The sequence below is a fragment of the Schistocerca cancellata genome, chromosome 9, assembly GCF_023864275.1.
Source record: "Schistocerca cancellata isolate TAMUIC-IGC-003103 chromosome 9, iqSchCanc2.1, whole genome shotgun sequence".
NCBI lineage: Eukaryota > Metazoa > Arthropoda > Insecta > Orthoptera > Acrididae > Schistocerca > Schistocerca cancellata.
Window position 1 is genome coordinate 261,133,750 of NC_064634.1, and position 14,082 is coordinate 261,147,831.

At 37.9% G+C, this 14,082-nt stretch overlaps 1 protein-coding gene across 1 annotated transcript in view; it reads left to right on the forward strand.

The window, feature by feature from the left end:
• Nucleotides 1–14,082, forward strand: part of LOC126100424 (NADH-ubiquinone oxidoreductase 49 kDa subunit-like) — a 169,062-nt gene that overhangs the window by 137,903 nt on the left and 17,077 nt on the right. Inside the window, exons 5-7 of the mRNA XM_049911028.1 lie at nt 6,635–6,822; nt 7,061–7,224; nt 7,320–7,439. Of these exons, the coding sequence (XP_049766985.1) occupies nt 6,635–6,822; nt 7,061–7,224; nt 7,320–7,439 (472 nt within the window). The remainder of the gene's footprint in view (nt 1–6,634; nt 6,823–7,060; nt 7,225–7,319; nt 7,440–14,082) is intronic.

Consider the following 14,082-nt stretch of genomic DNA (forward strand, 5'->3'; position numbering starts at 1 on the left):
GCAGAAAACAGGACCACTCTTGACACCAATCATGTTGTAGTTTGGTGTAGGTACAACATGACCAACAGACGGAACACAATTTTATTATGCAGAAGCATTAACAACTTGAACGCAGTGTTAAAGCAACATTCAGCAGGAACCAGTTATGTACACAAAGAGCTATAGCAACATACATAGAGAACTGAGGCAGAATGTAGGGCAGCCATCTGTAAATAAACTGGAGCCCAAGGTGGGCTCTGTCAGTGATTCTCTCTCTCTCTTTTTCACATGCGTGCACACACACACACACACACACACACACACACACACACACACACACACACACACACACACACACACACACGATAATACAGCACTGCGCACTGCCGCAGATGTGGCCTTTTGAATGTACTGAAAGTGTGCACGTGTGTCACTGCAGAAACTACTCACATTACTTATGAAACACATTTGACTTTAACAATAAAATAAACGCATTTGGTTTCTATAGTACACATTCTAGCAGTTATAATGAAAAATTCATTCATGGATTTACAGCAGTAGACCAAAAGAAACAATTTCAGTTGTAATTTGACAATCACTCCTCCACCATTCAGGTATTTTATTTTAATGCATCAAAGAGCAAAGGATATTGAGATTGCATGTTACATGCATCTTTGAGCCTCTGACAACTTCAGTGATGAATTACAAGGGTTACATTTTTCTTTTTGTGTTGTAGCAGTGAACGCTACTGAAAGTGTTCAGTGCACTGCACTGTTGCTGCTGTGGCTTGGTGTTGTATCACAGATACACATATTTACCACAGTCACCTTCCTATCTTTAATCACTGTTATTTATTTAAATAAAATCATTAATTATCAAGAGCCTTTTAGACTTTGCATTTTTGTAATACTTTAACAACAGCAACAGTGCTACAAGCATATTTTGAGTTCATCTTTTTGTACACCTAGTTTTGGATCATCATTCAGTGAACATAGTGATTCAACTGCAGTTATTTCTTACATCCCAAATTATGTCATTTTTCTTTGACAGATACAGTTTATTGAATAAGAAACACATCACAGTTGCAACTTAAATTTTTCCTGTCTCTCAGAGTAGCACTTATAACAGTACTGGTCAGTACTAATTCACATTATAAATGAACAGAAATATTGCCAAAGTTGTGTAAATACTAATTTCAAGTGCGTTTTTAAATTTCCAATTTTTTATTTTAAATTACTGCATCCAAATATGATTCATGTCAAATTCTTGAATTTTAATTTTTTTCTCTTTCCTGAACTTTGTTATGTAGTGAATTCATACAGGAAAGCTTCTGTTCTTTGCTACATAAATCGTATAAAGGATAGAATGCAACAAGTGTGGAGGTAACTGAGTAGATATAGGAAAAAAAAATCTAAATCCCATCACTCACTTTGGAAACATGGTGCTCACCACAATAACACTCACAAAATTAGGCTCTTGAATGATGGAACTGAACACATAATTCCCATACTATATTTCCAGAAAACTTGGGTTTCTATTAAAATAAATGTGTAATGTAACATTTCAGATTGCCCAATATGCTTACATATCACTGAATCATAGATTAATAGAACTGCAGAATGTAAAAATATGATGTAACATCATTAGGGTAAGTCATATATGGGGTGTTCGTGCACAGTCTGAAAAGCTGGTAAGAGTGTTGCAGGATAGGTTGTGCTGAGAAATGATTCTTAAGCAAAATAATTAAATATGTTTCTGAGTTAATTAGCATTGAAGTTAGCCAATCAGTCTGCTGCAACAAATTCAAGTCGTCCACCAGATACAATTAGTGTCAGTTCTTCTCATGGTGTAGGTGATAGCACACCAGACTGCTCAGCCGTTGGCTCTGGTTCGAGCCTTACTATCATCCCATGTCCAATTTTTGTATTGCTCTCTTGCTTGGTTTTAGGAAACCAAATGAACACATTTATTAACACTACCTCCGGTGAGCCACTTGAATTTGCTTGCACAATGGCCTGACTGGGTAACTTCAAGGCTAATTAACTTGGAAATGGTGCAACATATTACTTTTCTCTTAACAGCTGTTAATCAGGACAACCTACCCTGGAACACCCTAACACACTTTTCAGACTGTTTCTGACCACCATGTATGTTAAAACCTACCATCCGAGTTACATGAACTTTTATGCCTAAATTTATGATACAGAAAACATCATATCATAAAATTATTGACTATATAAAAGTAAAAGAAGATTATCTCAGTTTTCTCTTTGAGTCATCAATCTTCGTGGCTGATTTGATTGCAGCCTACTACAAATTAGTCTCTTACACCAGCACCTTCATCTCAGAGTAGCACTTGCACCCCACATCCTCAGCTATTTGTTGGGCACATTCAAATCTATGTCAAACCTTACAGTTTTTACGTTATACACTACTGACCATTAAAATTGCTACACCAAGAAGAAATGCAGATGATAAACGGGTATTCATTGGACAAATATATTATTCTAGAACTGACATCTGATTACATTTTCACGCAATTTGGGTGCTTAGATCCTGAGAAATCAGTACCATAAAAACCACCTCTGGCCATAATAATGGCCTTGATATGCCTGCTAATTGAGTCAAATAGAGCTGGGATGGCATGTACAGGTACAGCTGCCCATGCAGCTTCAACACGATACAACAGTTTATCAAGAGTAGTGACTGGCATAATGTGATGTGCCAGTTGCTCGGTCACCATTGACCAGATGTTTTCAATTGTGAGTGATCTGGAGAATGTGCTGGCCAGGACAGCAGTTGAACATTTTCTGTATCCAGAAAGGCCTGTACAGAACCTGCAACATGCGGTCGTGCATTATCCTGCTGAAATGTAGGGTTTTGCAGGGATCGAATGAAGGGTAGACCCATGGGTTGTAAAACATCTGAAATGTAATGTCCACTGTTCAAAGTGCCGTCGATGCGAACAAGAGGTGACCGAGACATGTAACCAATGACACCCCATACCATCATGCTGGGTGATACGCCAGTATGGCAATGACGAATACGCGCTTCCAATGTGCGTTCACTGCAATATCGCCAAACATGGATGCGACCATAATGATCCTGTAAACAGAACCTGGATTCATCTGAAAAAATGATGTTTTGCCATTCGTGCACCCAGGTTCGTCACTGAGTACACCATCACAGGCGCTCCTGTCTATGATGCAGCATCAAGGGTAACCGCAGCCATGGTCTCCGAGCTGATAGCCCATGCTGCTGCAAACGTCATCAAACTGTTCGTGCAGATGGTTGTTGTCTTGCAAACGTCCCCGTCTGTTGACTCAGGGATTGAGATGTGGCTGCACGATCCATTACAGCCATGCAGATAAGATGCCTGTCATCTCGACTGCTAGTGATATGAGGCCATTGGGATCCAGCACGGCATTCCATATTACCCTCCTGAAACCATCGATTCCATATTCTGCTAACAGTCATTGTATCTCGTCTAACGCGAGCAGCAATGTTGCGATACGATAAACCGCAATCGTGATAGGCTACAATCCGACCTTTATCAAAGTCGGAAACATGATGGTACACATTTCTCCTCCTTACACGAGGCATCACAACAACGTTTTACCAGGCAACACCGGTCAACTGCTGTTTGTGTGTGAGAAATCGATTGGAAACTTTCCTCATGTCAGCACGTTGTAGGTGTCGCCACCGGAGCCAACCTTGTGTGAATGCTCTGAAAAGCTAATCATTTGCATATCACAGCATCTTCTTCCTGTCAGTTAAAGTTTGCAACTGTAGCATGTCATCTTTGTGGTGTAGCAATTTAAATGGCCAGTAGTATATTGATCTCTCTAGTATCATGAAAGTTGCTCCTTGATGTCTTAACATGTCCTGTCAACATGCCCCCCCCCCCCCCCCCCCCCCCCCCCCCCCCCCGCTCCTTGTCAGTGTTTTCCATATGGGAGACCACATGTTTATTTCCCCATCCTTCCCCAGTTCTAGTTGTGCACCACCTATAATGATTGTAATATTAATGAGATGTTAAATTGTGACTCCTTCCCAGAATAAAAATATGTATTTTCCAAATAACATTATATTCTGTAGGAAAAGTGTGATTCAATTTGCAACACTTCTTCTGAATGCCTGAGATAGCACCTATAGGACAAGAGATTTAACAACAGCTTCCATATGTTCTACTGATCCAACTGAGCAGTGGTTAACCATCCCAACTTCTTACAGCAAATTTCAGAACTACTTCTGTTCATGTGGGTGGGCTATACAGGGTGTTTTGTGACTGTAATAAATACTTTCAGGAATGACAAGGAATGACAACTGTATCAATATGAGATAAAGGGTCATGCTGTGGAAATGACAATTAAAAGGTACCAAATCAACTCTGCTAGTAGAATCTACCACTTGTTGGTTGTGCAGTGTAATACATCTATATGTTAACGTAGCTACCAAACATTGCAGGGTAGGCAAGCCTGACCAACAAGTTGATGTACTTCATGAAGGGTGGGGATAGGGGGAAAAAAGCCTATGTCCAATAATTGGGTGAAAGCACAGGTTACAACAACTTACAAGAAGGGTGATAGAAGTGAACCACAAAACTAGATAGAAGTGAACCACAAAACTACTGTCCAGTACACTTGACATAAATTTGTTGAAGAATCTTATAATGTATTCTCAACTGCAAACACAATGAGATATTTCAAACAGAATGAACTCCACCATGTCAACCAGCATGGATTCCAAAAAAACATTGACTATGTGGAACCCAACTTGCACTTTTCTCACATGACATAATGGAAAGCTGTTGATAAAAGCAGTCATGAAGACACAGTATTTCTTGATTTACAAAAAGCATTTGACTTAGTATCACATATATGCTCATTATCAAATGTATGATCTCGTGGGATATCAAGCAAAATTTGTGTCTGGATTGAGGATTTTTTGGTAGGGAGGACACAGCATATTATCTTAGATGGGAAGAGTCATCAAAACATTATCTAGAAGTAACTTCTGGTGTGCCCCATGGAAGCATGTTTTGATATTGTTGTTCATGTTTTATATTAATATTAATCGTCCCAGACTTCTCACATGTGATGCACTCGTCCATAATGATAAGTTATCAAAATGGGGCAAAGATTGGAAACTTGCTTTAAATGTTCAGAAATGTAAAACTGTGTGCTTCAGAATATGAAAAAAACATAGTATCCTATGAATATAATATCAGATAGTTGGATTTGGAAACTGTAAACTCACACAAATACCTGAGTGTAACACTTAGTAGGGACATGAGGTGGAATGATCACATAGGCTCAGTTGTGGGTAAAGCAGATAGCAGACTTTGGTTTATTGGTAGAATACAAGGAGAATGTAATCAGTCTACAAAGGAGATTGTTTATAAATCACTTGTGCAATAGATTCTAGAATATAGCTCAGGTGTGTGGGGCCTGTCCCAGATAGGACTAACAGGGGGATACTGAACACACACAGAGAAGTGCAGCACCAATGGTCACAGATTTGTTTGACCTGCAGCAGAGTGTTACAAAGGTGATGAAAGAACTGGCTTGGCAGACTGTCGAAGAAAGAGAGAGAAACTATTCAGAGAGCGCCTACTCACAAAGTTTCAAGAGCCAACTTTAAGTGATAACTCTGGGAATAAACTACAATACTCTGCATATCATCCAAGTAGGGACTGTGACAACAAGATTAGTTTAATTACAGCACAAACTGAGGGATTTAAACAATCATTCTTTCTGCACTCCATACATGAATGCACCAGGAAAAATCCTAATAACTGGTATAGTGGGATGTACCCTCTCCCATGTACATCACAGTGATCTGCAGAGTACAGATGCAGGTGCATATGCAGAAATGCATTGCATATACTCTGAATTTGTCAGTCTTTGTGCAAAGATTTGTAAGACTGCAAGATGTGTTAACAAGTTGAAGTGTACAGTCAACCACCCCAAAACATGATGATGTTCATGATAACAGGATTAGCATAGGCCTACATGATTTTCATGTATGGGCAAAAAATGGATACTGTGTGGAAGCTGACATTGTATCAAGCCACATAGCAGACATACAACACAAAATATTTCCAAGATTATTCCAAATAGTTAAGGGAAATTGGCCAAGCGGAACTGTTTTATTGGCAACTTATTCACCTAATTTGACTCCACTTAATCCCTTCTTATAGAGTCATGTGTCAAGTCTTCTGTATGAGACACATTCCATGAGCTCCTACGAAGAACACTTGCTCTCCGTGACATCATTTAAACAATGTTGGTGTTGTTCTAACATGTATGACGTAACTTTGTGCAGTGATATTATGCCTTCATAGATGTTGAGGGACAACTGTTGTGATTATAGCATCCTGTGTAAGTTACGTAGATAAAAAAAAGTACTAAAAATATCTCTACATGAATTTTTATCATTATGAGCAGACCAAGAAAAATTTGAAATTTTCTGTTTCACTTAAAACTTTTGACTTAAGTCATTTCTAGGCCAAAATTACAAATCACAAACTAATACACAAGCAGCTTAAAATTGTGTACTTGTTTTTAAAAAATAATGTTAATTTAATATTTTTATTAAATTGATAATTTTTTTGTGGGCCATATTGATAAATTTTATTTGTTGGTGCATCTAGTTCTTTTTGCAGAGATAACTCGCCTTCTGAATCATATTGTAGCCACAGCTTCCCACATGCTTGATGTTGGAGCAATGACACCACTCTTCTGGCTCTTTGAAGAGAGAGAAAAGATGATGGAATTTTATGAAAGAGTATCAGGTGCAAGATTGCATGCTTCTTACGTTCGACCTGGTGGAGTCCATCAGGTTAGTTTCTACAGATTTCTCGTTAAAGTAACATATTGTGTAGAGTTGCTGTTATGTCTTGTGTAAGACTATATAAATACTTAGCAAACTGGGAGAATGGGTGGATGATTTAAGGAATACAGTACAAGTATGTCAGACAACCATTGAGTCAAGTAAAAATATAAATAAATATATTCACATAAAGGAATATTCTTGAATAGTTATGATTGTTAACTGTGTAACAGCTACTTTGTTTCAGGACATCCCCTTTGGTCTTTTGGATGATATATATGAATTTGTTAGCAAATTTTCAGAGCGTCTGGATGAAGTTGAAGATGTTATTACAACTAATCGCATATGGATAAAAAGAACTAAAGATATTGGGGTAGTTTCAGCTGAAGATGCTCTTAATTATGGCTTCAGGTGACTGGAATTTTAATGTATTTTCAAAACCGAAATCATATGCAGTTCTCAGCTACAATTAAATACTTTACTACATTCCTGATTTTATGTTGTAGTGGAGTGATGCTAAGAGGATCTGGCATTAAGTGGGATCTACGCAAGACACAGCCATATGATGCTTATGATGAGGTTGAATTTGATGTACCTATTGGAACAAATGGGGACTGCTATGACAGGTATCTCACCTTAAAGATGCTGTACAAAATGCTAACAACAACTCTGAACACTGTTGATGAATGACTTAATGAAGTGTAATAACCAGAGAAAATTTATATTATGATACAATGCAGGCTCTCATGCTGGAATTTACATTACTGGTGACTTTAGTTGTTTGGATATTAGGCTATTGTTCTAAGGAATGTTTCTGCACTAAATGTTAAGCACAGAAACATACCTTAGACCATGGCCTATTGCCTAAATAACTAAAACCACCAAGGTTATATTATGATATTTTGTTTATTTAATGGATCAAACATACACTGATTTGGAATTTCTCCTATAATTTACAGAAAGCTGCTAATTTAGAACATCATTTATAAGTTGAAATGATTGCTATCATATCCAGTGTCCCTGTAAGACTGGATTTCAGTGTTACTATTTAAACAATAACAAAATGGGTTTACATATTATCTGGAAGTATTTCATTGTCACTCTGATGCTCATCTGATACCCACAGCAATGGCCTTACCAAAACTGAAAAAACTGTAATACTGATAATAGAAGATTAGAATAATACCCATTGTGGAAAGATAATTAGCTTCTGAAGTGCTATTAAACTCCATTAAAGGGCTAATCCAGAAAAATATGCGGGAGAACATCTGTATAGTGTGAACATTGGGGAGAGGGGCTCATTGATTATGGCTTTGAGTTATTTTGATAGCTGTGCACAGTGGCCCAGGGGACCAAGAATGCAGTTTTTGGACAGTCTTTGGAGAATACCTCTATCTGATGGATGGTACCCACTTCTCAAACCCTTGGTAGAGAAGAACTTTCATTGCCCTAATTTGTCAATAGTCTCAGTGGTGTTCATTTGTAAAGATGTCTGCACTCACAGCAGAATCTATACTAGTTTCATGAGTGTCTATTGTCACAATAAAAGTGTAATTAAATTTTTCTAAATGGTATTTAACTAACACATTTCATATTGTTTACTTGTAGATAGACGCGATCTAGACCTAAATTTTCCAAGTTATAAACGTTTAAAAACCTGACCAAACACATTTGATACATAAATTCTTTAAAAGCAAAGAAATTACTAATTCATTCTTCTGTCATTGTATCTCTAAATCAGTACAAAAACAACAACAACCTGACTCATGGCACCAAGGCTTTTTTTTTTACATGCAGCCAATCTTGCATCCTTTACAAATTTAAAACATTCTTTAAACTTAATTGTTCTCTCAAAACTGACCATGAGTGAGAAATGTGGGAGCTGTTACAGGTTACTGAATAGAGGGATTTGTTGCCAGCCGGCTGGAGTGACCGAGCAGTTCTAGGTGCTACAGTCCGGCACAGCGCGACCGCGATGGTCACAGGTTCAAATCCTGCCTCGGCCATGGATGTGTGTGATGTCCTTAGGTTAGTTAGGTTTAAGTAGTTCTAAGTTCTAGGGGACTGATGACCTTAGAAGTTATGTCCTATAGGGCTCAGAGCCATTTGAACCATATTTGTTGCCAATCTTCTAGAAAATACTTTCACTGGGGGGGTGTGGGTGGGGGCTGCAGTGGGGAGAATGTTGGGAGAACAGAAGAGGCTCTCTCCTGGCACTCCAGAGTATGCAACAGGAACATTTTTATTTGGAAGCAGGGAAGGAAAATCTGTGCCCTTCAGGCACAGTTGGAGGAAGTAAGGAAGGAACTGGTTTGGAACTGGCAGCTGGTAGGAGGATAAAAAGAAAGAGAATGCGATCTGACAGTTTATCATCAATACCAAAAACAGGTATCTACCACTGCCAGAGTTAAGTGGAGAAGAGCCTCAGGTAGAACAAGGAGCAGAAAATGTGCAGCACATTTCAACTGACACCAAGAAGCCTAGGAGTGTACAAAGTGTTAGCAAGAAGAAAGTGCTGCTGCTAGGTAGTAGCCATGGGCGAGGTGTAGGACCTCAGTTACAGGAAAGTTGAGGGGCAGCATACCAGGCCACCAGTATCTTCAAGCCAAATGCAGAGCTGTCATCATGTGATAGAGAACTTAGGGTCTTTATGTAAGGACTTTATAAAAGAGTACCATATAGTGATTGTGGGTGAGGTAGCAAACAGTTTGGACAGGGATGGGGCATATGACATAGTGGTGACTTGGATGAGATAGCTTCCCTTACTCATGGCACCAACGTACACCTTGTTGAGCTGTTCCAGCATCATGATCGGCCACACCTTGATGGCACTGTGAGGCAAATCAATGTGGGGTTAGGGATGGCTCTGAGGGCAGCCAACTTTGCTCATGTTTCTCTGGTGCCTGTTGGGACTGTCAACAGATGGGGTTTTACTAGGCATGGCCTACACCTAAATAGGACTGAGAAGGGAAGATTGGTACAGCTGATTCATGAAAGCATAGGTGGTGGGTCTCAGGCCACACATGGTCAAATACCTGTAGTCATGGGTAGGAGAAGTAAGTATTTTTTAGGACAAATCCAGACAACAGGTTCCCCTGCCTAAAGAATATCTCCAGAGCTTCAAAAAATACTGAACAATCACTCACAAGACAGATTTTATCACTCCAAAAATCAATCAAACCATATGTCACAAAGGAAAACAAACAATTGGAAAGAGTAACAGACTTAACAATCCTCCACTAAAATATTCAATCAATAAAAAATAAAATACAACTATTAGAATTTGAGCTTCAGTCTTTGATCTTACTGCAGAATTCCTTCAATGAGTGGAGGATCGTGCATTTACATCAGAAAAGGAGCACAGTTCAAATCAAGACATGACCTCAGTACAGCAAGTGAAGCAAACACTTTGAGATATCAGATATTCATTTAATAGGGCTTGATATCACCAAGAAATTAATCATTTTATGTGTGGATAGATCTCCCAGTGGTAGAGTAGACACTTTTTTCAATAAATTAACAGAAGTTCTAGATAAAGTCTCAAGTACAAAGGTCAACATAATTCTTTGTGAGGACATTAACATCAACACTATTATCATAAATGAAACCAGCAGCACCTTCATAAATATCCTTCAAGGTTTTGGTATGTCCCTATTGGCCAATAGTGCAACAAGGGTAACTACAATGACTGCATCAGTAGGTGACCATGTGGTCACAAATATGGACAAAGAAAAATGTGATGTAGCTGTACAAGATCTCAGACTATCAGACCGTCTCTGTCAAATAACAACAGTAAAATCAGGCATCGAATCATTCCCTAAACTACAAGCCTACAAACGACATCTATCGGAAATCAAAATAAAAGATTTTTCAAAGGAACTTGCAAAACAAAGCTGGGATGAAGTGTATAAGGAAACCAATGTGAATATGATTCTCTAAAGTCTCCATATTATTTAAACTGGACTTTGAAAAGGTATTTCCAAAAATATGCATGTCTGTATCAACGTCTCACAAAAACAGATGGATAACAACAGGTATTAAGAAGTCCTCCCAAACACTTAAATACCTCAGTTCCATGAAAAAGAGTTGCAATGATCCAGAATTCTTAAATTTCTCTCTTAGATACAAAAAGATCTATAGGAAGGTGCTGATTGCTGCAAAAAAGTCATTTAATGACAAAATAATATATAATGCAGGAAATAAAAGCAAAGCAGTATGCGATGCTATATAAAAGGAAACACGGAGAGGCAAAGAAAGACAGAATAACATACTGCTAAGGGAGGGGGATAAGGTAATAAATGATCCAAAACACTTAGCAAACTATGTAAATGAGCATTTTTCAAGTATTACAGAGAAGTTACAGAAAAAATTCCCCCAAAGAAATATGAGGGGCATTTGAAAAGTCCGTGCAAAGTCTGAGAGATGGCACCACCGGCATGTATCAAGGTCATGTTTAGTTAGTAGCATCTTTGAAAGAACACACACCAAGTTTCAGCCATATTGGTCTATTTCTTTGTGTTTGGCATTCGTGTGAATCAAGGAAATCGAGTGATTGTCAAAAAATGGACGAAAAAGTATTTCGTGTGGTAACTAAACATTACTTTATGAAAGGCAAAACGCCTCAGGAGACTAAAGAGAAGCTTGATAAACATTACAGTAACTCTGCAGCTTTGATTAGAACAATTTAAAGTGGTTTCAAAATTTTTGGAGTGGCCATATAGGACACAAGTGAAGCTGAACGTTCTGGACACCCTGTGGAGGTTACGACTCCAGAAATCATTGATAAAATCTATGATATGGTGATGGATGTCGGAAGAGTTAAGGTTCATGAGGTTGCTAGTGCTGTGGGCATCTTGAATGAATGGGTACATAACATTTAGCATAAACATTAGGACATGAGAAAGCTATCCGCAAGATGGGTTCCACGATTGCTCATGCTTGATCAAAAATGGAATCATGTGAAGTGTTGCAAGGATGGTTTGCAGCTGTTCAGGAAGAATCTGCAGGACTTTAAGTGTCATTTTGTCACTGTTGATGAAACATGGGTACATTACTATACTCCTGAGACCAAATAACAATCTAAACAATGGGTTACTAAGAGAGAATCTGCACCAAAAAAAGGCAAAGACCATTCCTTCGGCCATAAAGGTTATAGCGACTGTCTTTTGGGATTCACAAGGGATAATCCTCATCGACTATCTGGAAAAGGGTAAAACTATTACAGGTGAATATCATTCATCATTATTGAATGACTTGAAAACCGATCTGCAAGAAAAACGCCAGCAATTGGACCACAAAAAAGTCCTTTTCCATCACGACAATGCACCAGCACACACCTCAGCAGTTGTGGTCACAAAATAAATGGAAATAGGATTCCAACTCATTTCACATCCCCCGTATTCTCCAGACTTGGCTCCGTTGGACTACTATTTGTTCCCCAATGTGAAGAAATGGCTGGTGGGACAAAGAGTTTATTCAGATGAGTAGGTGATTGCAGCAACTAATAGCTATTTTGCAGACTTGGACAATTCCTATTATTCGGAAGGGATCAGCAAATTAGGACAGTGTTGGACGAAGTGTATAAGTCTAAAAGGAGACTATGCTTAAAGATAAAAAAGGTTTACCCCAAACATGTAAATAGTTTTTATTATTGCATGGGCTTTTCAAACGCCCCTCATGTAACACTTGTAAATAAAGTTGCACTAAATACAACGATGTTACTTCCAACCACATAGAATAAAGTCAATCAAACTGTTCAAAAACTAAAAAATAAAAAATCAGTAGGCTTAGATGAAGTATCAATGTGTGTACTGAAACAATGCATAGAGATTATACAAGGCCCCTTAACAAATATAATAAATGAATCCTTCACATCAGTGATATTTCCAGAGCAGTTAAAACAGGCAAGAGTTGTACCTTTGCTTAAGAAAGGTGATGCAGAAGATGTAGAAAATTACAGGCCCATTTCCCTGCTGTCACCATTCTCAAAAATAATAGAAGCAATTATGAAAAACAGATTAATGAATTACCTAAATAAATACAACATTTTAAGCGAATCACAGTTGGGTTTCCAAAGTGGCAAAAATTGGGAGTCAGATATAGTAGAATTCACAAAGGTTGTACTTGATGCTCTTGACAAAGATGAGTGTGTCACGGGCATATTTTTGGATCTTTCTAAGGCCTTTAACACAGTCGACCACAAGAGTCTATTAAATAAATTAGAAGCATTAGGAATAACAGTGGTAGCTAATGACTGGTTTTGATCATACCTAGCAGATAGGGCACAAAGAGTAGAGATAACATAGACTTCAAATAGATCTAAACATTTAGTAAAACACTTATCAGAACCAAAATACATTAATATAGGGGTTTTGCAAGGTAGCATATTAGGACCAATACTATTCCTGATATACATAAATTATTTTCCCAGAAGTGTTACTCATGGTGAAAAAATTCTATTCGCTGATGACAGCAATTTTATAGTCACTGAGAAAACAAGAGAACTCCTTGCAGAGAAAGTAAATGAAGCTCTCAAGGAAGTTTATGACTGGTCAATAAGCAATAAAGTGACATTGAACATAAAGAAAACTAACGTCATGAATTTCATTTTGAAGAGGAAAAATGACAATGTTAAATTAAATGTAGATGGCACCTGTATAGACTGTGTAACAAATGCAAAATTTCTAGGAATGAATATTGATTCTCAGTTGAAGTGGTGTGAACACACAAAGGTACTTGCAAACAGAATGTCATCAGCGTGTTAAGCCCTTAGAATCCTATCATCGGTGTGTAACATGCAGTGTCTTTTAGTTACATACTATTCATATGTACAATCTGTTCTTAGCTGTGGCATTCTTTTTTGGGGAACAAATGCGCAAAATATGAACGCAATTTTCAAACTCTAGAAAAGAGGCATAAGAATCATAACCAAAAATGGTAGTCAAGCTCATTGTAAAGATCTGTTCAAAACACTTGGGATTTACCAGTCAGTTGTACACATCAAAAATAACATTGGTAATTACTGCACAAACAGTTCTGTCCATGACCATGGAACAAGAGCTAGACTCAACTTACATTTGCCAAGAAAAAATAAACATAAAACTCAAAACAGCATTTTCTACCAAGGAATAAAACTGTACAATAAATTACCAAAACAGTTAAAAGAAATTGCAAAAATACACTTATCTGAAACGCCAGCTAAAAAGTACCTGCTATGCAATACATTTTATACATTGAAGGATTATTTAGATAAAACAGAGTAAGGGTTTG